The sequence below is a fragment of the Saccopteryx leptura genome, chromosome 3, assembly GCF_036850995.1.
Source record: "Saccopteryx leptura isolate mSacLep1 chromosome 3, mSacLep1_pri_phased_curated, whole genome shotgun sequence".
NCBI classification, from domain to species: Eukaryota; Metazoa; Chordata; class Mammalia; order Chiroptera; family Emballonuridae; genus Saccopteryx; species Saccopteryx leptura.
Genome location: NC_089505.1, coordinates 213,988,017 through 214,013,460, shown reverse-complemented (window position 1 = coordinate 214,013,460; position 25,444 = coordinate 213,988,017). Strand labels below are relative to the sequence as shown.

Genomic DNA, 25,444 nt, shown 5'->3' with positions numbered 1-25,444 from the left:
TGGTCGTAAAGTCGAATAGTAGTAAGTTGCATAGGTCGTAAGTAGATCAATATTTGTATAATCCTTATACTTTAAAATATTTCAATTAATATTTGGGAAACCCACTATGTTAAAAATACCAAGACAGATTTGACTTGCTAAAATTGTATTAAATGAAAGCTCTCATTTTTAAAAGTTAACACCAAGATTATAAACCCTACTCTCCCTCCACATCCAAAACCCTAGAATTTTTAAAAAGATACATTTTGGAAAGTAAATTTTTTTCATCCGTACAAAGAGGTAAAATTAAGAAAATATACAGTATTTTGCTTTGAGATTTTATCTTAGTTGCTGTACAGGGGATTTTTCATGTATAAAAACCTTGAAACATTAGAAATCTTATATTAAAAATTAGAAAACTGAGGTTTAAGATTAACCAAATGCTTTGCTCTGTTTCAAAATCAGGTCTTTTCCCACCAGTTGAAGACATTATCCCAGAGACAAAAAATAAAAAATAAAAGCAATTCTGAGGAAAAGTTATCTGGTAAATAATAGGAATAAAAATCCTCATGACAAAAATTAGACTTAGATGGCTGCTAGTATTGATTTTTCTGTTTGTTAAAGAATACCCTAGCTGGTATAATAGCCTAATTGCAGGGGTTGGAGAAAGTAGGTTTATAGTTGTGAATATATGGAATAGTTCATTCTTGTGTTGTTACCTGTACAGCTGCTTTTTCTTCCCTATATAGTAAAAAGTTCTCTGAACCCTTCCAGTGAGAAATTCCGTACAGCCAAGCTTTCTGAAGAGCTGATTCAAAAGTTTTTCTAAGTTCTTACATTTTTAATATATATTTAGAAATCTCTCATGAATGTTAAACAAATCTCTTTCTTGATTTAAACCATTAAACATCTTTTAAAGTTGGGGGCTAGCAGAAGGTCAATGTGAATGGCAGTTGTTGGCCATCAGTGGTCAGGGACACAGAAACTCCCTGGGCTAAAAGGAGGCCAGAGCTCCTGTTTCTTCATCACACAACTTCATCTGTTTATCTTGTCTTTATTTTTAGGATTGCTTTGCTTCCTCCCTTGGTGTCAATAGCTACTTCCAGGTTTATCTTCTCTCTATCCATTCTTTCTGCAAATTTTACTATGACTTGAAACAATCAAGTTTATTTGGAGAATTGCTACTAACAAAGCTACCATTTTCTGAACACCTGCTGTATGCTAGACACTGATTGTCCTAATGTATTTCATCTTTTTAATCCTTACACAACACTATGATTTAGGTATTATATCCACTTTATGGGCAAGAAAACAGGTTTTCAAATTGTTTGCCCAAATTTTCACAACCAAGTAGATGGTGGAGGCAGGACTAAGAGTAGAGTTCCAGCCCTCAGCAGTAACGTCAGCATGGGCGACCTAGCAGAGATCCAAGAGGGCACGCACGACCCCCTGAGGTGGCCACTGACATCTGAGCCAACCAAGGCAGTCCCAAAAGTGGTCCAAACGGGCATGCAGTCACGTGCGAGGCCAACCAGGGCAGTGGTGGTCATGGAGGTGGGCTGGAGCTAGCAGCACCTCAGCCAAAAAGCCCTAGGCAGCAACAGCAGTGGTGATCTGGTAGAAAAACCACAAACTGGGAGCTAAAATGTCTAAATAGAAAAACATCTGAAGCGAAGAAGTAGGCCACATCTAATACCATACCTAATCACTGAATTACAGTACTGAGCCCAAGAAGTAGCCAGCAATAAAAGACAACAGAAAGCAGATTTTAGGGGAGCTTGAACTTTTAAAGTAACTTCTCTCAGGCCAAGAGTAGATAAAAACAAACCTAGGAGTGCAGCTGATATTTACAACAGCATCTGGACCCAGCAGAGGCAGCCACAAGATCTGGATAACCTGTAGCTCCCAAAAAGTGGATAAGAACCAGTCATATGCAGTGACTCCCACTGACCTGCCCCAGGCCCCAACCAGGAAAGTGCAGGGCAACACAGATGAAATGGAAAGACAGAGAAGTGTAATCCAAATGACTCAACAAGAGAAACCCTCGAAAAAAGAGCTGAGTGAGACAGATATAAGCAAATTACCAGAGGCAGAGTTTAGAATAATGGTTATTAGAATGATGAAAGATCTTAGAACAACAATGGATGATCACACTGAGCACATAAATAAAGAAATAACAAGTATTAAAAAGGACATTGAAATAATAAAGAAGAACCAGACAGAAATGACAAATACAATATCTGAAATGAAGACTACACTAAAAGCAATTAATAGCAGGCTGGATAAAGCAGAGGATCAAATCAGCAATTTAGAAGACAAAATAAATGAAAACACGAAAGTGGAGCAGCAAAAAGAAAACAGAATGAAAAATCTGAGGAAACTCTAAGAGAGCTCTGTGACAATCTAAAGAGAAACAACATCTACATCAGGGGTCTCAAACTCGTGGCCCGCCGAACAATTTTGTTCAAACTTTGTGGATTAGTCTGTGGGCCGCACAAAATTGTTCAGCGGGCCACATGTGGCCCGCAGGCCGCAAGTTTGAGACCCCTGATCTACATCATAGAAGTGCCTGAAGAAGAGAAAGAACAAGGGTTAGAAACCTTGTTCAATCAAATCAGAGCTGAAAACTTCCTTAAATTGATGCAGGACAAAGTCACACAAGTTCAAGAAGCACAGAGAACTCCATTAAAGAGAAACACAAAGAAATCTACACCAAGACATATCATAATTAAAACAGCAAAGATAAGAGATAAAGAGAAAATATTAAAAGCTGCTAGAGAAAAAAAAAAGGCTATCACCTACAAAGGAGCCCACATAAAAATGATATCTGAATTCTCAACAGAAACATTTGAGGCCAGAAGGTAATGGCAAGAAATTTTCAAAGTATTGCAGAACAAGAACCTACAACCAAGACTACTTTATCCAGCAAGGCTATCATTTAAAATCAAAGGAAAAATAAAAAGCTTCCCAGACAAAAAAAACTGAAGGAATTCATTACAACCAAACCAAGGCTGCAAGAAATGTTAAGGGGCCTGTTGTAAACAGAACAAAGAGAGAAAAGAATACAGCAAAAGAGGAATATAGCTTTAAAGAACAAAATGGCAATAAAAACTACATATCAATAATAACCTTAAATGTAAATGGATTAAATTATCCAATCAAAAGACATAGGGTAGCTGCATGGATAAGAAAACAGGACCCATACATATGCTGTCTACAAGAGACACACCTCAAAACAAAAGATACACATAGACTAAAGGTAAAAGGATAGAAAAAAAATATTTCATGCAAATGGAAATGAAAAAAAAGCTGGGGTAGCAATACTTATATCAAACAAAAAGGACTTTAAAACAAAGGCTATAGTAAAAGATAAAGAAAGTCACTACATAATGATAAAGGGAGCAATACAACAAGAAGATATAACCATTATAAATATCTACGCATTTAATATGGAAGCATGTAAATATATAAAGCAGACTTTGATGAATATAAAGGGCGAGATCAACAGCAATACTATAATAGTAGGAGATTTCAATTCCCCACTAACTTCACTAGATAGATCCTCAAGAAAGAAAATTAACAAAGAAAGAGAAGACTTAAAGGACACACTAGATCAATTCAATTTAATAGATATCTTTACAACCTTCCACCCTAAAGCAGCAGAATATACATTCTTTTCAAGTGCTCATGGTACATTTTCTAGGATAGACCACATGTTAGGAAACAAAAGTGGTCTCAACAAATTTAAGAAGACTGAAATCGATAAAGCATTTTCTCTGATCACAATGGCATGAAACTAGACATCAACCACAACAGAAAAACTGAAAAATACTAAAACACATGGAAACTAAATGGCATGTAATTAAATAATAAGTGGGTAAACAATGAAATCAAAGAAGAAATTTAAAAATTCCTAGAAATGTATGATAATGAATACACAACAACTCAAAATCTATGGGACACAGCAAAAGCAGTCCTGAGAGAGAAGTTCATAGCACTATAGGCATTCCTTAAGAAGTTTGAAAAAGCTCAAATAAACAACCTAACCCTTCATCAAAAGAACTAAAAAAAGAACAGCAAGAAAAGCCCAGAGGTAGTAGAAGAAAGGAAATAATAAAGGTCAGAGCAGAAATAAATTATATTGAGGCTAAAGAAACAATAAAGAGGATCAATGAAACTAAGAGCTGGTTCTTTGAAAGGGTAAAGAAGATCAATGAACCTTTAATGAGACTCACCAAGAAAAGGAGAGGACTCAAATAAATAAAATTAGAAACGAGAATGGAGAAATAACGACTGACACAAAAAAATACAAAATATTGTAATATACTATGAAGAACTGTATGCCAAAAAACTAGACAACCTAGGTGAAATGAACAAATTCCTTGAAACATATAATTTTCCAAAAATCAATCTGGAAGAATCAGAAAACATAAATAGTCCTATTACAACAAATGAGATTGAAACAGTTATCAAAAAGCTCCCCAAAAAACAAAAGCCCTGACTTGATGGCTTCACTGGTGAATTCTATCAAATATTCAAAGAAAACTAACTGCTATCCTTCTCAAGCTATTTTAAACAATTTAAGAGAAAGGAAAACTTCCAAGTTCCTTTTATGAGGCAAGCATAATTCTGATTTCAAAACCAGGCAAAGACAACACAAAGAAAAAAAATTATAGGCCAATATCCCTGATGAATTTAGATGCTAAAATCCTCAACAATATAGTAGCAAACCGGATCCAGCAATACATGAAAAAAATCATTCATCATGATCAAGTGGATTTATTCTGGGGAGGCAAGGATGGTACAACATTCGTAAATCAATCAATGTGATCCACCACATAAACAAAGAAGGACAAAAACCACACGATAACTTCAATAGATGCAGAAAAAATATTTGATAAAATCCAGCACTCATTTATGATCAAAACTCTTAGCAAAGTGGGAATACAGGGAACATACCTCAACATGATAAAGGCCATCTATGACAAACCCACAGTCAACATCATAATTAATGAACAAAACTAAAAGCAATCCTCCTACAATCAGGAAAAAGGCAGGGTGTTCCCTTTGACCACTCTTATTCAACATAATACTGGATGTCCTAGCTACAGCAATCAGACAAGAAAAAGAAATAAAAGGCATCCAAATTGGAAAAGAAGAAGTAAAACTATCATTATTTGCAAATGATATGATACTGTATATAGAAAACCCTAAAGTCTCAGTCAAAAAACTACTGGATATGATAAATGAATTCAGCAAGGTGGCAAATATAAAATTAGTACACAGAAATCAGAAGCATTTTTATACACAAACAATGAAATGTCAGAAAGAGAATTAAAAAAAAAAATTTCCTTCACTATTACAACCAAAACAATAAAGTACCTAGAAGTAAATTTAATCAATGAGGTTAAAGACTTGTACTCAGAAAATTATAAAACATTGATACAAAAAAAAAAATCAAGGAAGACACAAACAAGTGGAAGCATATACTATGTTCATGATTAGGAAGAATAAACATCATTAAAATGTCTGTATTACCCAAAGCAACTTATAAATTCAATGCAATACCAATTAAAATACCAATGACATACTTCAAAGATATAGAACACATATTTCAAAAATTTATATAGAACCAAAAAAGAACATGAATAGCCTCAGCAATCTTGAAAAAGAAGAATAAAGCGGGAGGTGTCACACTCCCTGATACCAAGTTATACTACAAGGCCATTGTACTCAAAACAGCTTGGTACTGGCATAAGAATAGGCATATAGATCAATGGAACAGAACAGAGAACCCAGAAATAAACCCACACCTTTATGAACAACTGATATTTGACAAAGGAAGTAAGAGCATACAATGGAGTAAAGATAGTCTCTTTAACATATGGTGTTGGGAAAACTGGACAGCTACCTGCAAAAAAATAAAACTTGACCACCAACTTACACCATTCACAAAAATAAACTCAAAATGGAAAAAAGACTTAAATGTAAGTCATAAAACCATAAGCATCTTAAAAGACATAGGTAGTAAGCTCACCGACATCTCTCACAGCAATATATTTGCTGATTTATCTCCACAGACAAGTGAAATAAAAGACAGGATAAACAAATGGGACTATATCAAACTAAAAAGCTTTTGCACAGCTAAAGATAATATGAACATAATAAAATGACAAACTAGACAATGGGAAAACATATTCGACAATACATCTGATAAGGGGGTTAATAACAAAAATTTATAAAGAACTTGTAAAATTTAACACCAGGAAGACAAATAATCCAATCAAAAAATGGGCACAAGAAATGAAAAGACACTTCTCCAAAAAGGACATACAGATGGCCAATAGACAGATGAAAAAATGTTCAACATCACTAATCATTAGAGAAATGATAATTAAAACCACCATGAGATACCACCTCACACCAGTTAGAATGGCGCTCATCAACAAAACAACACAGAAAAAGTGCTGGCGAGGATGTGGAGAAAGGGGAACCATCCTGCACTGCTGGTGGGAATGCAGACTGGTGCAGCCACTGTGGAAAACAGTATGGAGATTCCTAAAAAACTTAGAAATGGAACTGCCCTTTGACCCAGCCATCCCACTTATAGGAATATATCCCAAGAACACCATATTACCGACTGAAAAAAATAAATGCATCCCCATGTTTATGGCAGCATTGTTCACAATAGCGAAGATTTGGAAACAACCCAAGTGTCCGTCAGTGGATGAGTGGATTAAAAAGCAGTGGTACACATTTACAATAGAAAACAAATGGGGCCATGAAAAAGAAGGAAATATTATATTTTGCAACTATATGGATGGACCTGGAAACTATTATGTTGAGTGAAATAAACCAGGCAGAGAAAGAAAAATATTATATGACCTCACTCATTTGAGGAATCCAAGGAACAATGTGAACTGAGGAATGTAATTAAACATGAAAGGAAGGGGGGAGCAAACTGTTGGGAGGGGTACGGGAGATGTTGAGGGGAATACAGGGAGGGAGATGCTTTTGTAGAGACACTAGACTCTATGTAAACACAATAAATAAATAAATAAAATTTTTTAAAAAAGGAAGAGTAGAGTCCCACTCTGACTACATTGACACACCTGTCAGAGCTGCTGTGACAAAAGGACACTGACCAAGCTGGTGTACAGGCTCCCTGATCACCAGGATCTGTGCTCATTAGAGTTTGCATTTTTGACACCTATTTGCCAATTGCCTTTACCTCCTGAGTCAAAGAAGAAAATTTTAAAAAAACCCAACCGTTTGTATAAGTAAAAGTGTATACAAATATTGTCCTTATTTGCTGGACAAGTGAAAGCTTAATAAGAATAAGACATACATTATAATCCTTTAAGAAGCAAGCTGTTTGTATGGGTAAGTCTACAAATGGGAGTTAGAGCTTACTGTTTGGCTAATGACCCCTCACCTCCCTAGGCAGAGGCATTGTCTCCCCACATCAGACCTGGGCATGTGAAGGTAAACCCAGGAGAGGGCAAGCAAATAATTTTTCATGAGCATACTCAATGCCAGGTTTTGACAATTTTATTAGAAAAAATGTACAGTCCATTAATCAATGATACATGCTGTACATAAATTGGTGTTTTTACTATATAAAAATATTTGGTATCTGCTGCAGAATTATACACACAACTTTGTAAAAAGCACTTCATCATTAACCAGTAAAAATATAATTTATCAAAAATGTCCTTTAAAAATTTGGCTCAATACTTTTGCTTTAATTGAAAATAAAATGGAGTCAGTAAAATGAAAATATAAACTCTGCTAAGCAAGTGTTAACAAATTGAAATGAAATACTTTAGTGCACGTGCAAAGTTTTCTTAAACACTCAGGCTGAGAAAAAAAAAATACCATTAGAAAATGCAGTAAAATCTAATTAATGGGGAAGTTCTGAAAGGAAGACCTTAAAAGAGGTTTTTTAGGGAAAACAATAGAACAAAGGAAGTTCTCAGAGACCTGTGAGTGTAACTCCTTCCTCTGGAGCCCCACCATGTGGGTGGGGGTGCCAGGGGGACTTTTCTCCTGGGACCCCTTCTACGCCCAGGCACAGCCCTGGATTCTTGCCCCTCCCTAAATTCCAGGTGCAATGGCACTGGTCATTCCTGCTTAATTTTCCTCCTCCTTAGTTTCTGGTCCATTCTGCTGCTCAGTTTAAGTTTCAAAATTGACTTTCTTGGAACTACACATACAAATACATTTTACAGATGACCAAATGAAAATACTCAGCATGATTTAGCGCATCTGATCAGCCTTTTTGGGAAATGACAGTCCCCTGTCCACCCCCAAACTTCTGGCTGCAGTTTCTGTGTGCTACCAGATAATAACAGAGCACTTGTTTAAAAACAACAGCTCCGAGGAGGCACTATTACTTGAGGCTGTCAAATTGAATCAAAGAGAAAATGGGGTGGGGGTGGGGGTAGGGAGAGCAAAGTGAAGGCATTAAACTCTGTTTCTGTCTATTAGTTCTAGTTCTGACTACTTTTCAGGAAAAAAAGATACCAAATAAATGTTTGCGTTCACCTGTCTTATTAAATATTAAATACAAAAACCAGAAGGCCTGTCCATGTTTTCACAATTTCAGTAAAGGGCACATAAACGTGACTTTGCAGTTTTCAAGGGTCTTTCTTTAAGTATCTTGAGAACTATTATCACATTTTAAAAAATATATTTCTACATAAAAGAACCACAACTTTCTCTTATTTTAAATTTACCAAGATGCATTTACCTTTAGGAAAAGAACGAAAGCAGATTATTTTTAATAAAATCTAACATAATTTTTGTAAATCCCAACATGCAAAAGTTTGGAATTTTGTCTCTTAATTAGAAGAATCTTAGTTAGACTCAGCCACTATCCTAGAGAACTGTCATTTCTTCCAACAAATGTGTCAGGGTGCGGGTGAAAGGGTCATGCATGACTTAACCTCTAGAACACTGTCCTAGAAGCCAGCACAGGAGGGCAAGTCCAGGACCAAGAGTGTAATTGTTTTACAACAGGTCACTTCCTCCCTATAAAATCAAGATGATTGCAAACATTAAATAATCAGTGGATATTTTTAAACAAAGTACTACCCAAATCTATGACACATGTGCAAATTACTTAGGAAGGTTATGCAGATGGCAAAGGGAGAAACACCAACAGCCACTCCCAGAGAGCAGGGCTTCAGGCTGGAGTCAGAACAACTTCTCATAATGACACCCAGCTCTAGGTACTGCCGGACAGAGAGGAGTCTCCTGGGAAACAGAGTGGGAGTAAGTGTTGAATTCTGGTCAGCTGGAAAAAATCCCAGAAGGTCTTGTGGTCAGAGGAGATAGGAAGGAGGCAGAGATGGGCAGCGTGCTGGGGGCAGATTCGAAGGCACACAGAGCTAACCTGGGAATTCCTACAGCAGAACAGGGAGAGGATGGCCATGTGGACAGATGAGAGGTTTGGAAGCACTGGTGAAATGCTAATGGAGAACTTGGAATTTTGCTCCTGAACCAAGAGAACCTCATGGAGGCAATGTGGCCGGAGTGGGATGAGATGAGAACAGTGTTGTATGAAGGGCGGTAAATCTGTGCGATGTATGTGTGACAAAGTGGAGGGAGGAAGTGACCAGAAAGGACTTGAAGTGGCTTTTGGAAGAAGTGGTCCATCTAAAGAAGTGACGAGCCAAGTGAAATGCAGAAGAATGAGGTAGAGCAAAATGGCCATTCCAGGAAGGAACGCCTTCAGAGGGGATTGATTCTCTGCTACTCTTGCTCCTTCCAGCGGAAAGCTAAGGTTCTATCAAAACCTCAGAATTCTGGAATCCCTTTGTTCATTGAAATGACAGATTTAAGGTATAAAAAATGAAATTCAGTTTTTGGAAACTACCTGCTAGCTGTTTATGTGTATAAAAAATGCAAGGCAAGTGGGAAGCTCTCCAAGAATACTTCTACTTTTTCAGAAAAATCAATAGTCTCGAGACTTCGCTGGCCACGCAAGGGATCCTAGCAATTGCCATTGGACCACAGCCCCACCTTATGAACTATCAATGACTGAATAAATCTGTCTCTAAATAATTTATATTTTCTGAATATTTTCTCCTCATGTTTACCCTCCCAGTGCCTTTTCTCACACATGCACAGATAGCACTTGTTGGCTTTTTAAGGCTTTCCCAAGCCCTCTGCTCTGAATTGTCCTGACCTGCTACTGCTGCCATATCCTGTTCCCTTAACAATCCGGTTCCAAGTGTGGAGGCCTTGGGGATAAGGGGTTACACAGGTACATCTTATGACTGTAGAATTCAGTGGAAGCACAGCCCAGCTTGCAACACCATAAAGACGGGAGCCACTCACATAACTCTTGGCCAAGCTTCTCCCTGCTACCCAAGAGGTACATGTACCTCCCTGTGCAGTTGCTCCGTGGACTCTGGTCCTGTGGTTGGGAACAGCCACTGGGGCTTGGATAAAGGGGGCTGCTGCAGAACTGGCATGTGGTACCGGACATTCTTCCAGAATCTTGTCTTTGCAGACTGTGACCTCTCCTCTGTAAAGTCCCCTGACCAGCGTATGGCCCCATATTTCCGTTTAATGAATTTAATAGATTCTGGCATTTTCTCATAGTCCTGGATTTTCTCTAGCTCCAGCAGGATAACTTTAATTCCATCCTGAATGAGAGCATTGTACATCACTATCTGTTCTTCAGATGAACTCCCCAACCAGCTGAATCCCAATGTTTCTCGGACCAAAATAATAATCACTCTTCTGCTTTTCTTAATGTTTTCATTAGTGACCTCAACAAAGTCTGAAAAACACAAAGCATGGCATAGTAAGTAAGGTTTCTATTTATAATTTATAACCAGTCTCTCCAGAACCAAACCCACAGAAGGTTCCTATCACCATACCACCATGTCTTCTAACATTTTTTTTGCTGTACTTAAGATTAAAGGAGCTTCCTGTTTTAGAGATCAGCTCAAAAAAACTGACCAACAAAAATTGAGTATTTCACTTAAGACTGAGATACTTTCAGTAGAAATTTTAAAACCTTGTTGTTAAACCACTTGATCTTATACCACACCTATTTATTTTATTTTATTTTATTATTTTATTTTATTTATTTTGGCAGAGAGAGGAACAGATAGAGACAGACAGACAGGAAGGGAGAGAGATGAGAAGCATCAATTTTTCATTGCGGCACCTTAGTTGTTCATTGATTACTTTCTCATATGTGCCTTGACCAAGGGGCTACAGCAGATTGAGTGACCCTTTGCTCAAGCCAGAGACCTTGGGTTCAAGCTGGTGAGCCTTGTTCAAACCAGATGAGCCCATGCTCAAGCCAGCGACCTCGAGGTTTGGAACCTGGGTCATCTGCATACCAGTGTGATGCTCTATTCACTGGACCACTGTCTGGTCAGGCTATTTTATTGTATCAGTTGTAAAGCAATTTTCAGATCTAACTAGTTGTTAAGTTTTCAAAAACGAAATACAACCTAGTTAATTGTGGCTTCCACAAAAAATAAGAAAAGTAAATACTCTGCATTAAATAATGTGAAAATCATCATTATGCACCACAGAAAAGGTTCTTAAAATTGTCAGATATGTCAGCCTTTGCCATAGTCTTCTAGAAAAATGAAACCAAAGTTAAGTAACCCAATTAATTTAATAATTAAATTTATTTCAAAACAAGATTTTTACTTTTTCCCATTATGTTCATACCTTCCCCAATGTAGTCATCCCTTCCATAAATGAACAGCTTATATCCACACTGTTTTTCTAAGACTTCAGGCAAGAATTTAAACACAAAAATATCTGAGTCAGAGGTAGATCCTTCCCCAAGGGTCTTTGGATATAGTATGTATGCATCATAGGTCTTTCCATCTGAACCTAAAGAGAAAATGTCCAATATTAGAACCACAATGAAAAATAAGAGATTTGGTAAAGTCAATATTGCAAACATGCATTTCAGAAAAAATTATTAATTTTTTCATATGAATTATGAATGAAGCTGTAATATAATACAAATGCTCTATCTACTCTTACAAGTTCCTATTCATTGTGTTTTACTACAAAGTTGTTCTTACATTATTTCATGGCCACTTCACATGCAGAGTTCTTTAATTTTCTGAGTGGGAACTATCTTTCAATTCTTATTTTCCTCCCAAAATGTACAGCACTGAATTCTACCATTGTATCACTCGGTTTCTTGCAAGGTTTAAAAAGAAAAGAGTCCTTCCGTGATGCATGAAAGTCAAGTCTTTTCTTTGATTTGATGGCAAATCTTGGGTAATCTGTGTCCTACCCAGCACACAGCAGGTCCTTAGCAATGGCTTCTGAATAACTGAATTTATAAACAGATGCTCTAAATGCCTGTTTATTCCACCAATATGAACAGTAAAACAATAATTTGGAAAACAACACTTTTGAAACTATAATGATTTATCAAATAACTACTATTTTAAATATGTCATATTTCATTTTAAAATTTAAGTAAAACCCCTCTTAGTTATATTCTATATCTTTTAACTATTCCCTTATTCAACAAGAAATTATTGTATAGAATACAAAATCGTACCTTTCTTCAGGAAGAAATCATAACAAGAATCCCTGTACCAAAGTACTATGTCAACCTTGAAGATTTTATAGATGAAAACAGAGCTTATAATAATGACTGTTAACATGACAAATATACCAATCACATACTTCTGAAAATTGAGGGCTAAAGCAGAAGAGAGGGGGAAAATTATTAGAACCAAAAGAATTAAAAATTTGAGCAAAGGAATTTAAACATTATCATCCCATAGAAATCATATCTGGCTTTCCCAAATCCCAGGTAGTATTAACCCATTCATTATCACTTAATAATGGATATTGATGTATAAAGCCAACTAGAATAGATACTATGTAAAAATAACAAACAAACAAACAAAAAAACTAAGGTGCATTGTATTAAATTTCTAACTGAGTAGTATAATATACAATCTCATAGAAAAATTACAAAGCTTATAGGATAGGGCACTCCATAATAAAACTGGTCAAAGTCACTCAAAAGCCAACAAAAGTTCCTAGAGGTAGAAGAGTTAGGTGGTAAAAAGTGTAGGCTGGGGGAAAGAAAAGAAGGGTTGAGATGCTACACAGAATGTCTTACACTTCCATGTCTTCCAGGCTTCATTTGCTAATTATTCATCCTATGATTAATTATAGAAGAGGGGCAGAAGAGTAGAGTAAAGGGGTGGTAAGAAGGAGGAAGGTAGAGAAAAAGAAAAAAGAAGAAAATGAGTTCTAAATGACAGGTGCTGTGGAGGCATCTAGCAAAAGAGAATAAGCTTTTAAGCTCTCTTATTTTACTTTTCCAATTTTGGTCTTTGATCCACCTGCAATTGATTTGGGTATGAAGTAGAAATCAAGATATATTATTTTCCAGAACAATTGTCAATTGGATCAATTGATAGTTTATGCTTACAGTCTTCATAACTATAACTTCATACAAGATCATGATATCTATAGTATAAGTCTACTAGACTTGTTTTTATTCATGGCTATATTGACTATTTTGGCCCTTCACATTTCCATAAGACCTTTAGAATAAGCCTGCTCACAACAATACACTCACACTTATATATACTTACACAAACAGTGCTGATATTTTGAGTGGGTTCACTTGGGGACAACTAATTTTTTTTCTTTTTTTAAATATTTATTTCATTGATTTTTAGAGAGAGAGGAAGGAAGAGAGAGAAAGATAGGAACATCGATCTGTTCCTATACGTGCCCTGACAGAGGATCAAACTGGAAACCTCTGTTTTTTCGGGATGATGCTCTAACCAAATGAATGATCCAGCCATGACAAAATCTTTATAATATTGAGTCTTTTGGTCTACGAACATTGTATATCCCTCCATCGATTTGGGTCTTCTTCAATTTATCTCAATAATATATTTTTTTAGTTTGTATTACAGAGGTCTTAAACAGCTCTTGATAAATTTAATCCTATGTCTGATAATTTTTGCTGCTACTATAAATGTTACCTTTTCAATTTAATTTCTATTGGTTTGTTGTTGGTGTTAATATATATATATATATATATATATATATATATATATATATATATATATATATATAACCACTACATATAAAATAAGTGATCTTACTAAATTCATTTACAATTCTAATAGATTGTCTGTTTAGATTTTCTCCCAAGTACACATTCATAAATACCCTATTTTAATTTAACTACAAATTATCTTAAAATATTTCATCAATACTCTCAATACTGTGTCTTAAGATTTTACAACTCATGAAAATCAGTAACTTCTGACATCCTCTCTGGAAAGTGAACATTTAGACTTCTCCTGTGCATCCATCATTAACCTAAAAATATTCACTAGGCACATACTTAGGTTGCTACTAGTTCTGGAAACAAAATAATTAGTAAGATAAATGATGTACACCATCACAGAATTTACAGTCAAGTAAACTAAATATAATCAATACTATGACAGGGTCATATGGTGCTATGGAAGTACATAACAGAGGCCTTAACCTCATTTGTTTTGGCAGAGACAAGATCCCTAGCAAAAGAAATAGTTCAGCTGAGAAATTAAAAAAAAAAAAAAAAAAAGGAAAGAAGTTCTTCAAGTTACCAGGAATCCAAGAACATTCTGGACAGAGGAAATAGAATCATAAACCTCAAGGTCACAGAATCTTACCATGTTAAAACAAAATTACATTTCAATAACTAGTTTTGTTGTTTACCTGGGTATATTAATCGGATATATGCTGCATTTATACTATATGCATTCTTGGCTACACAGATAAATGGATAAAGATAAAATTTACTTTTCACTTCTGAAATATTAAGCATTACGATGATTGTATTCCTTCTTTTGGATGAAAGATTTTCCATTCTGTTCAAAAGAAAGAGAGTAAATTAAGCTGTTTAAGTAAACTGTATCAGCAACAAATAAAACATATGTGCATGGTTTATCTCTTTATTTGTTGCATAAATCACCAGCCCTAAGCACAGGTATAATAATCAGGCTGTTAGCAATACTGATTTGAGATGTTATAGCCCTATGTCCACTGTCAGTAAGACTCAGTAGTAGAGAAATTGAATTAAAATCACCAGCCTTCAAGAAGAGAAATATGAACATATGCATTCCGGTCTCCATTGGGCACAGAGAAGAAGATACAGAACAAAAGTAGAATGGGGCAGATGACAAAGAATTCGAATTAATGATAAGATGTCAGGAGTTTATTCCTAGAGAGATTATAGGGAATCACTGGAGACTTTAGCTGTGGAATGCATGATTCTTTTTTTTTTTTTTTTTTTTTTTTAGCCTTGCCAAGACAAAGCCTCAAAATATTGGGTTAAAACTCAGAGTCGTTCCTCTCCACGGAAATCTTTAGTAAAAGGCGAAAAATTTATACAATCTGAAGAGAAAACAGAACATGAAATGCATGATTCTTGACTTTATTTAATGAATCTTTTTTAGACTACTTAAAAAAAGGAAAATAACATGAAGAGTTATTCAGGAAAATTGCTTCATAGGAATGTTGCAATATATATAACTAATTTAAAAGAAAGCCTTCTCGCCTGACCAGGCAGTGGCTCAGTGGATAGAGTGTCAGACTGGGACGCGAAGGACCCAGGTTTGAAAGTTCGAGGTCACAGGCTTGAGTGCGGGCTCATAGATGTGACCTCATGGTTGATGGTTTGAGCCCAAAGGTTGCTGGCTTGAAGCCCAAAGGTCACTGACCTGAAGCCCAAGGTCCCTGGCTTGAGCCCAAGGTTGCTGGCTTGAGCAAGGGGTCACTCGGTCTGCTATAACCCTCCCCCCTCCCCAGTCAAGGCAATCAGTGAACAACTAAGTGAGAAAGCAATCAGGTGCCACAACGAAGAATTGATACTTCTCATCTCTCTCCCTTCCTGTCTGTCTGTCCCTATCTATCCTTCTCTCTGTCTCTGTCAAAATAATAAATAAATAAATAAGAGAGAAAGCCTTCTCTTAAACCACAATGACACATATTTTTATCTTAAACATACAAGATCTTGTAAATCCTGTTTAGCTTAGGAAAACTCAATATGGACAGCAAAGGGTTAAGAACCTCTCAACTGTCAACTAACTTCTAAACTATCAAGGTTGTATAAAGTATGATGTGCAATTTAACACCACCACTTCTTTAGTCCATGGTTGGCTCTTAGCACACTTACTGTGTAGAGTCTTGTGCCAGCACCGGATCATCAATTAGTGACCCATTCCACTTCCAGTAGACATAGTCACTGGAATGGCCAGTGACATTACATATCAGCTGTAGCTGGGATCCTGCAAAGTAATGTATTTTTAATCATAACATTAATTGACTTTATGTGATCTATCCATTTATAGTAACAAATGGCTATTGAATAAAAATTGTAAATTCTAAGAAAGCACAAAGAAAAGTCACCTTTAAAACTTCCACCTAGAGATAATTACTATTAGTAACATTATTTTTCTCATTCCTTATCTTCTCTATGCACATATGCAATTTTTTAAATGAAGTGTTCTTATCTACTATTTGTAATTATTGTTGCATTGGGAATGTTGGCTCACATGATTAGCTTCCCAAATTGGCTCTTTCATGGCTGCTTAGTATTCCACAATACAGATATAATATGATTAATTACTTTCTTATTGCTAAACACAGTGTTTCTAATTTTTCATTATAGTGATTACTATTTCAATAAACATTCTTATACATCAATATTGTACATACCCTGAGGCACTACTTAGAGTAAAAAAAACCAGAAACAGAATTCAGTTAAAAGAGATACACATTTTATTAATTTTTTTAATCTATTGGAGTGACACTGGTTAATAAAATTACATAGGTGTCAGGTGTATTATTCCATAGTATATCTGTACACCACTCCAAGTCGTGTCCTTTAATCACTACTTTTCCCCCTTTACACTCTTCTACCTCCCCACCCCTTTCCCTCTGTAATCATGACTGTTGCCTGTGTCTATGAGCTTTATTTTTTTCTTTACTTAATCGCTTTATCTTTTTCAGCAAGCCCCCAATGCACCTCTCCTCTGACAGCTATCAGTCTGTTGTCTGTTATCTATCACTCTATTTTTATTTTGTTTGGTAGTTTATTTTCTTCATTAGATTCTACATATAAGTGAAATCATTGGGTACTTGTCTTTCTCTGACTGGCTTAGCATAATGCTCTCCAGGTCCATCAATGTTGTCACAAAACGTAATATTTCCTACTATTTTACAACTGAGTAGTATTCCATTGTTTATATGTACCACAGCTTTTTTTATCTACTCATCTACTGATGGCACTCGGGCTGCTTCCAAGTCTTGGCTATTGTAAATACCGCTGCAGAAATATGAGGGTGCATATATTCCTTTTTAATTTAATTTTATTTTATTTTAATTCATTGGGTGTACATAGATTCAAGTATTCCCCCTCCCGAATACTTCTCCCTCCCCCGTGTTTCCCACCACATCCCCCTTGCCCTTCTCCGCACAATGCCCTCCTCCCGGTTTTGCTTTTCTGCTCTCATCCCATCCTATCTTCACCTTTCCCTCTGTCTGCTTTTCCTTTGGACCTTTGATCCCACCTCTGTCTCTGTTCCATTCCTCAGATCACATTGATCATCAGATTCCTCAAATGAGTGAGGTCATATGGTATTTTTCTTTCTCTGCCTGGCTTATTTTACTTAACATAATAGTTTCCAGGTCCATCCATGTTGTTGCAAAAGGTAAGATTTCCTTCTTTTTCATGGCCACATAGTATTGCATTGTGTATATGTACCACTGCTTTTTAATCTGCTAGTCTATTGATGGACACTTGGGCTGAAACAACGCTGCCATAAACATGAGGGTGCATTTCTTCTTTTGAATCAGTGATTTGGTGTTCTTAGAATATATTCCTAAAAGCGTAATTAATGGCTGAGTCAAAAGGCAGTTCCATTTTTAATTTTTTGAGAAATCTTCATACTGTTTTCCACAGAGGCTGCACCAATCTGCATTCCCACCAGCAGTGCAGGAGGGTTTCCTTTTCTCCACATCTTCATCAGCACTTATTATGTGTTGTTTTGTTAATGAGCGTCACTCTGACTGGTGTGAGGTGATATCTCATTGTGGTTTTAATTTGCATTTCTTTAATGATTAGTGATGTTGAACATTTTTTCATCTTTTGGCTATCTGTAGATCCTCTTTAGAGAAGTGTTTATTCATTCATTTTGCCCATTTTTTGACTGGATTGTTTATCTTCCTCGTATTCAGTTTTACAAGTTCTTTATAAATTTTGGTTATTAAACCCTTATCAGACATATTGTTGACTATGTTCTACCATTGTGTGGTTTGCCTTTTTATTTTGCTCATATTGTCTTTAGCTGTGCAAACACTTTTAGTTTGACATAGTCCCATTTGTTCATCCTGTCCTTTATTTCCCTTGCGCATGGAGATAAATCAGCAAATGTATTGCTGCAAGTGATGTTGGAGAGCTTATTGCCTATGTTTTCCTCTAGGATGCTTATGGTTTCAGGACTTCATTTAAGTCTTTATTCCATTTTGAGTTTATTTTTGTGAATGGTGTACGTTGGTGGTTTAGTTTCATTTTTTTGCAGGTAGCAGTCCAATTATCCCAACACCATTTGTTAAAGAGACTGTCTTTACTTCATTGTATGCTATTACCACCTTTCTCAAATATTGACTGCCCATAACATTCCGGGTTTATTTCTGGGTTCTCTGTTCTGTTCCATTGATCTTTATGGTTGTTCTTATGCCAGTACCAAGCTGTTTTGAGTACAATGGTCTTGTCGTATAACTTGATATCAGGCAGTGTGATACCACCCACTATATTCTACTTTTTCATACTCCTGAGGTTATTCATGTTCTTTTTTGCTTCCATATGAAATATGTGATCCATATCTTTGAAGTATGTCATTGGTATTTTAATAGGAATTGAATTTATACATTGCTTTAAGTAATATGGACATTTTAATGATGTTTATTCTTCCTATCCATGAACACAGTCTATGCTTCCACATGTTTGTATCTTCCTTGATTTCTTTTATCAATGTTTTATAATTTTCCGAGCAAAAACATTAATCTCTTTGGTTAAATTTACTCCTAGGTACTTTATTTTTTTTCTTGCAATAGTCAAGGGGATTGTTTTCTTAATCTCTATTTTAACAGATCATTGTTGATGTATAAAAATGCCTCTGATTTCTGAGTATTAATTTTATATCCTTCCACCTTGCTGAATTCATTTATCAGGTCTGGTAGTTTTTAAACTGCAACTTTAGGGTTTTCTATATGCAGTATCTTATCATCAGCAAATAATGGTAGTTTTACTTCATATTTTCCAATTTGGATGCCTTTTATTTCTTCTTCTTGTCTGATTGCTGTGGCTAGTACTTCCAGAACTATGTTGAATAAGACTGGTGAAAGGGGGCACCCTTGTATTGTTCCTGATCTTAAGGGGATTGCTTTTAATTTTTGCCCATTGAGTATAATGTTGGCTGTGGGTCTGTCATAGGTGGATCTTATCATGTTAAGGTATGTTCACAATATTCCCACTTTGCTGAGACTTTTTTTTAATAATTGTATTTTTAATGGGGTGACATCAATAAATCAGGATACATATATTCAAAGATAACAAGTCCAGGTTATCTTGTGGTTCACTTATGTTGCATACCCATCACCCAAAGTCAGATTGTCCTCTGTCACCTTCTATCTAGTTTTCTTTGTGCCCCTCCCCCTCCCCCTTTCCCTCTCCCTCTCCCCCCTCCCCCCGTAACCACCACACTCTTATCAATGTCTCTCTTTTTTTTTTTTAAGCATTTGATTTTTTATTATTATTATTTTTTTTAAATAATTTTATTTTTTTAATGGGGTGACATCAGTAAATCAGGATACATATATTCAAAGATAACAAGTCCAGGTTATCTTGTCATTCAATTATGTTGCATACCCACCACCCAATGTCAGATTGTCCTCTGTCACCTTCTATCTTGTTTTCTTTGTGCCCCTCCCCACCCCCTATCCCTCTCCCATTCCCCCCTCCCCCCCATAACCACCACACTCTTATCAATGTCTCTTAGTTTCACTATTATGTCCCACCTACGTATGGAATAATACAGTTCCTGTTTTTTTCTGATTTACTTATTTCGCTTCGCATCATGTTATCAAGATCCCACCATTTTGCTGTAAATGTACCGATGTCATCATTTCTTATGGCTGAGTAGTATTCCATAGTGTATATGTGCCACATCTTCTTTATCCAGTCATCTATTGATGGGCTTTTTGGTTGTTTCCATGTCCTGGCCACTGTGAACAATGCTGCAATGAACATGGGGCTGCATGTGTCTTTACGTATCAATGTTTCTGAGTTTTTGGGATATATACCCAGTAGAGGGATTGCTGGGTCATAAGGTAGTTCTATTTTCAGTTTTTTGAGGAACCACCATACTTTCTTCCATAATGGTTGTACTACTTTACATTCCCACCAACAGCGTATGAGGGTTCCTTTTTCTCCACAGCCTCTCCAACATTTGCTATTACCTGACTTGCTAATAACAGCTAATCGAACAGGTGTGAGGTGGTATCTCATTGCCGTTTTGATTTGCATTTCTCTAATAGCTAAAGAAGATGAGCATCTTTTCATATATCTGTTGGCCATTTGTATTTCTTCCTGGGAGAAGTGTCTATTCATATCCTCTTCCCATTTTTTTATTGGATTGTTTGTTTGTTTGTTGTTGAGTTTTATGAGTTCTTTGTATATTTTGGATATTAGGCCCTTATCTGAGCTGTTGTTTGAAAAAATCATTTCCCATTTAGTTGGCTTTCTGTTTATTTTGTTATCAGTTTCTCTGGCTGAGCAAAAACTTCTTAGTCTGATGTAGTCCCATTCATTAATTTTTGCCTTCACTTCTCTTGCCATTGGAGTCAAATTCATAAAATGCTCTTTAAAACCCAGGTCCCTGAGTTGAGTACCTATGTCTTCTTCTATGTACTTAATTGTTTCAGGTCTTATGTTTAGATCTTTGATCCATTTTGAGTTAATTTTTGTACAGGGGGAGAGACTGTAGTCCAGTTTCATTCTTTTGCATGTGGCTTTCCAGTTTTCCCAGCACCATTTATTGAAGAGACTTTCTTTTCTCCATTGTGTGTTATTGGCCCCTTTATCAAAAATTATTTGACTATATATATGTGGTTTTATTTCTGGACTTTCTATTCTGTTCCATTGGTCTGAGTGTCTATTTTTCTGCCAATACCATGCTGTTTTGATTGTCGTGGCCCTATAATAGAGTTTGAAGTCAGGTATTGAAATGCCCCCAGCTTCATTCTTTTTCTTTAGGATTGCTTTGGCTATTCGGGGTTTTTTATAGTTCCATATAAATCTGATGATTTTTTGCTCTATTTCTTTAAAAAACGTCATTGGAAGTTTGATGGGAATTGCATTAAATTTGTATATTGCTTTGGGTAATATAGCCATCTTGATTATATTTATTCTTCCTAGCCAAGAACAAGGTATATTCTTCCATCTCATTATATCTTTTTCGATTTCCCTTAACAATGGTTTATAGTTTTCATTATATAAGTCCTTTACATTCTTTGTTATGTTTATTCCTAAGTATTTTGTTGTTGTTGTTGCAATCGTGAAGGGGATTGTTCTTTTGAGTTCGTTCTCAAATGTTTCATTGTTGGCATATAGAAAGGCTATTGACTTCTGTATGTTAATTAGGTATCCTGCAACCTTACTGTATTGGCTTATTGTTTCTAGTAGTCTTTTTGTGGATTCTTTGGGATTTTTGATGTATAGGATCATATCATCTGCAAAAAGTGATACCTTTACTTCTTCCTTTCTGATATGGATGCCTTTTATTTCTTTGTCTTGTCTGATCACTCTGGCTAGAACCTCTAGTACCACATTAAATAAGAGTGGAGAGAGTGGACAACCCTGTCTTGTTCCTGATTTAAGGGGGAAAGCCTTCAGTTTAGTGCCATTTAATATGATGTTAGCTGATGGTTTATCATTTATGGCCTCTATTATGTTAAGATATTTTCCTTCTATACCCATTTTGTTGAGAGTCTTAAACATAAAATTGTGTTGTATTTTATCAAAAGCCTTTTCTGCGTCTATTGGTAAGATCATGTGGTTTTTGTTCTTTGTTTTGTTGATATGGTGTATTACGTTAACCGTTTTACGTATGTTGAACCATCCTTGAGATTCTGGGATGAATCCCACTTGATCATGATGTATTATCTTTTCAATATGTTGTTGTATTCGATTTGCTAGTATTTTGTTTAGTATTTTAGCATCTGTATTCATTAGAGATATTGGTCTGTAGTTTTCTTTTTTTGTGCAGTCCTTGCCTGGTTTTGGTATGAGGGTTATGTTGGCCTCATAAAATGTGTTTGGAAGTATTGCTTCTTCAATTTTTTGGAAGACTTTCAGTAGAATAGGAACCAAGTCTTCATTGAATGTTTGATAAAATTTGCTTGTATAGCCATCAGGGCCTGGACTTTTATTTTTGGGGAGGTTTTTAATGGTTTTTTCTATTTCTTCTCTACTGATAGGCTTGTTTAGGCTTTCTGCTTCTTCTTGACTCAGTCTAGGAAGGTTTTATTGTTCTAGGAATTTATCCATTTCTTCTAGGTTGTTGAATTTAGTGGCATAAAGTTTTTCATAGTATTCTACAATAATTCTTTGTATATCTACGGTGTCTGTGGTGATTTCTCCTCTTTCATTTTGGATTTTGTTTATATGAGTTCTTTCTCTTTTTTCCTTGGTAAGTGTTGCCAAGGGTTTGTCAATTTTGTTGATCTTTTCAAAGAACCAGCTCCTTGTTCTATTAATTTTTCCTATAGTTTTTCTGTTCTCTATTTCATTTATTTCTGCTCTGATTTTTATTATCTCCTTTCGTCGGCTGGTTTTGGGTTGTCTTTGTTCTTTTTTTTCTAGTTCCTTAAGGTGTGAAGTTAAGGGGTTCACTTGGGCGCTCTCTTGTTTGTTCATATATGCCTGAAGTGATATGAACTTCCCTCTTATCACTGCTTTTGCTGCATCCCATAGATTCTGATATGTCGTATTGTCATTTTCATTAGTCTTTATATATCTTTTTATCTCTGCACTTATTTCTTCTTTGACCCATTCATTTTTTAAAAGTATGTTGTTTAGTTTCCACATTTTTGTGGGATTTTTTTCCTCTTTTTTGCAGTTGAATTCTAGTTTCAAGGCTTTATGATCAGAAAATATGCTTGGTACAACTTCGATTTTTCTGAATTTGCTGATGTTGTTTTTGTTGCCCAACATATGGTCAATTCTTGAGAATGATCCATGTACACTGGAGAAAAATGTATACTCAGTCACTTTGGGATGAAATGTCCTGTGGATGTCTATCATATCCAGGTGCTCTAGTGTTTTGTTTAAGGCCACTATGTCTGTGTTGATTCTCTGGATGACCAATCTAGAGCCGTCAGCGGTGTATTGAGGTCTCCAAGTATGATTGTATTTTTGTCAGTTTTTGTTTTAAGGTCAATAAGTAGCTGTCTTATATATTTTGGTGCTCCTTGGTTTGGTGCATATATATTAAGAATTGTTATGTCTTCTTGATTCAGTGTCCCCTTAGCCATTATGAAATGGCCATTTTTGTCTCTGAGTTCTTTTGCTGTCTTGTAGTCAGCATTACCAGATATGAGTATTGCTACACCTGCTTTTTTTTGGATGTTATTTTCTTGCAGTATTGTTTTCCAGCCTTTCACTTTGAGTTTGATTTTATCCTTGTTACTTAGATGAGTTTCCTGTAGGCAGCATACAGTTGGATTTTCTTTTTTAATCCATTCTGCTACTCTGTGCCTTTTTATTGGTGAGTTTAATCCGTTTACATTTAGCATAATTATTGACACTTGTGAGTTCCCTATTGCCATTTTATATATTGCTTTCTGTTAGTTTTGTGTCTTGTTGGATCCTTCTCTTTCGTTTTTCCTTCTTTTGTTTTTATTTGGTTGTATTCCATACATCTTTCCTCTGTTGCTATCTTTTTTATCTCATGTGCTTCTGTGGTGGTTTTTTCAATGGTGGTTACCTTTAAGTAATGAAAAGGGTTCCTACCCTGTTCATTGTAGCACACTATTTGTGAGTACTTTTGCACTCCATCGTCCTTTGCTACTGTTAATCTCCATCCTCTTCCCCCCTTTCTTTTTGTTGTTGTCACAGTTTAAATTTGGTTTTATTGTGTTCTTCTTGGAACTTTTACTTGTGGCTTTGTTGTTTTTTTTTTGTTCTTTGTATCTGATTGGAGAACCCCCTTTAGTAATTCCTGGAGTGGGCGTTTTTTGATGATAAATTCCCTCATCTTTTCTGTATCTGTGAATGTTTTTATTTCTCCTTCATATTTAAAGGATAGCTTTGATGGGTATAGTATTCGTGGCTGAAAGTTCCTCTCTTTCAGGACTTTAAATATTGGGGTCCACTCTCTTCTAGCTTGTAGAGTTTCTGCTGAGAAATCTGATGATAATCTATTGGGCCTTCCTTTATATATTGTATTCTTCTTTTCCCTGGCTGCCTTGAGAATTTATTCTTTGCCGTTGGTTTGTGCCAATTTCATTATGATATGCCTTGGAGTAGGTTTGTTGGGGTTAAGAAAACTCTGAGATCTCTTTGCTTCTTGAATTTGAGGCTTTAGTTCTTTCTACAGGCTTGGGAAGTTCTCATCTATTATTTGTTTGAGTATGTTCTCCATTCCATTTTCTCTCTCTTCTCCCTCTGATATACCTATTATTCTTATGTTATTCTTTTTGATGGAGTCAGATAATTCTTGTAGGGCTGTCTCATTTTTTTAAATTTTTGAGTCTCTTTCTTCTTCTCTCTGTTGTGCCTCAAGTTGCTTGTCTTCTATTTCACTAATCCTCTCTTCTATCTGGCCTATTCTATTAGCTAAGCTTGTTACCTCATTTTTCAGCTCGTGAATTGAGTTTTTCATCTCTGTTTGATTTGTTTTTATAGTTTCAATTTCCTTGGAAATATATTCTTTGTGTTCATTGAGTTGTTTTCTGAGCTCCCTAAATTGCCTTTCTGTGTTTTCTTGTATATCTTGGAGGATTTTTAGGATTTCTATCTTAAATTCTCTGTCATTTACCTCCAAGGTTTCAATATATTAAATTTTTTCTCCATAGATTTTTTTCTCATCTAGCTGTGTTACCTCTCTTTCTTTTGTATCCATGATATTTGATTTTCTCTTTCTTAATGGCAACTGAGGGTGGTTTTGTTGATAGCATTAATGTGATTAAATAAAGAATAAAAAGTTAAAAAAATAAAAAATTGAAGTGTTATTTTTTTAAAAAAAGTTAATAATGAAATAGAGAAAAATAAAATTAAAATAAAAACAAAAAGGAAATTATCCCCCCCCTCCTTTTTTTCTCTCCTCTCCTCTCCCCTCTTTCTTGAGAAAATCTTGTGGTGAACTGTGAATTATATTGT

The 25,444-nt window shown here is 35.7% G+C and overlaps 1 protein-coding gene and 1 non-coding gene across 8 annotated transcripts in view; both read right to left on the bottom strand.

Annotated features, from left to right (window-relative positions):
* Positions 1-7,514: 7,514 nt before the first annotated feature.
* Positions 7,515-25,444, bottom strand: part of IL1R1 (interleukin 1 receptor type 1) — a 135,724-nt gene continuing 117,794 nt past the window's right edge. For all 7 annotated transcript variants that reach the window (XM_066377493.1, XM_066377497.1, XM_066377492.1 and 4 more), the window contains 5 exons: positions 16,178-16,289; positions 14,719-14,870; positions 12,539-12,682; positions 11,683-11,850; positions 7,515-10,771 (listed from right to left, as the gene is read on the bottom strand). In XM_066377493.1, coding sequence (XP_066233590.1) covers positions 10,350-10,771; positions 11,683-11,850; positions 12,539-12,682; positions 14,719-14,870; positions 16,178-16,289 — 998 coding nt within the window. In that variant the 3' untranslated portion in view covers positions 7,515-10,349. The remainder of the gene's footprint in view (positions 10,772-11,682; positions 11,851-12,538; positions 12,683-14,718; positions 14,871-16,177; positions 16,290-25,444) is intronic.
* On the bottom strand, positions 15,301-15,416 carry LOC136401854 (U5 spliceosomal RNA). The gene has a single exon (XR_010750781.1). It is a non-coding gene; the product is annotated as a U5 spliceosomal RNA (small nuclear RNA).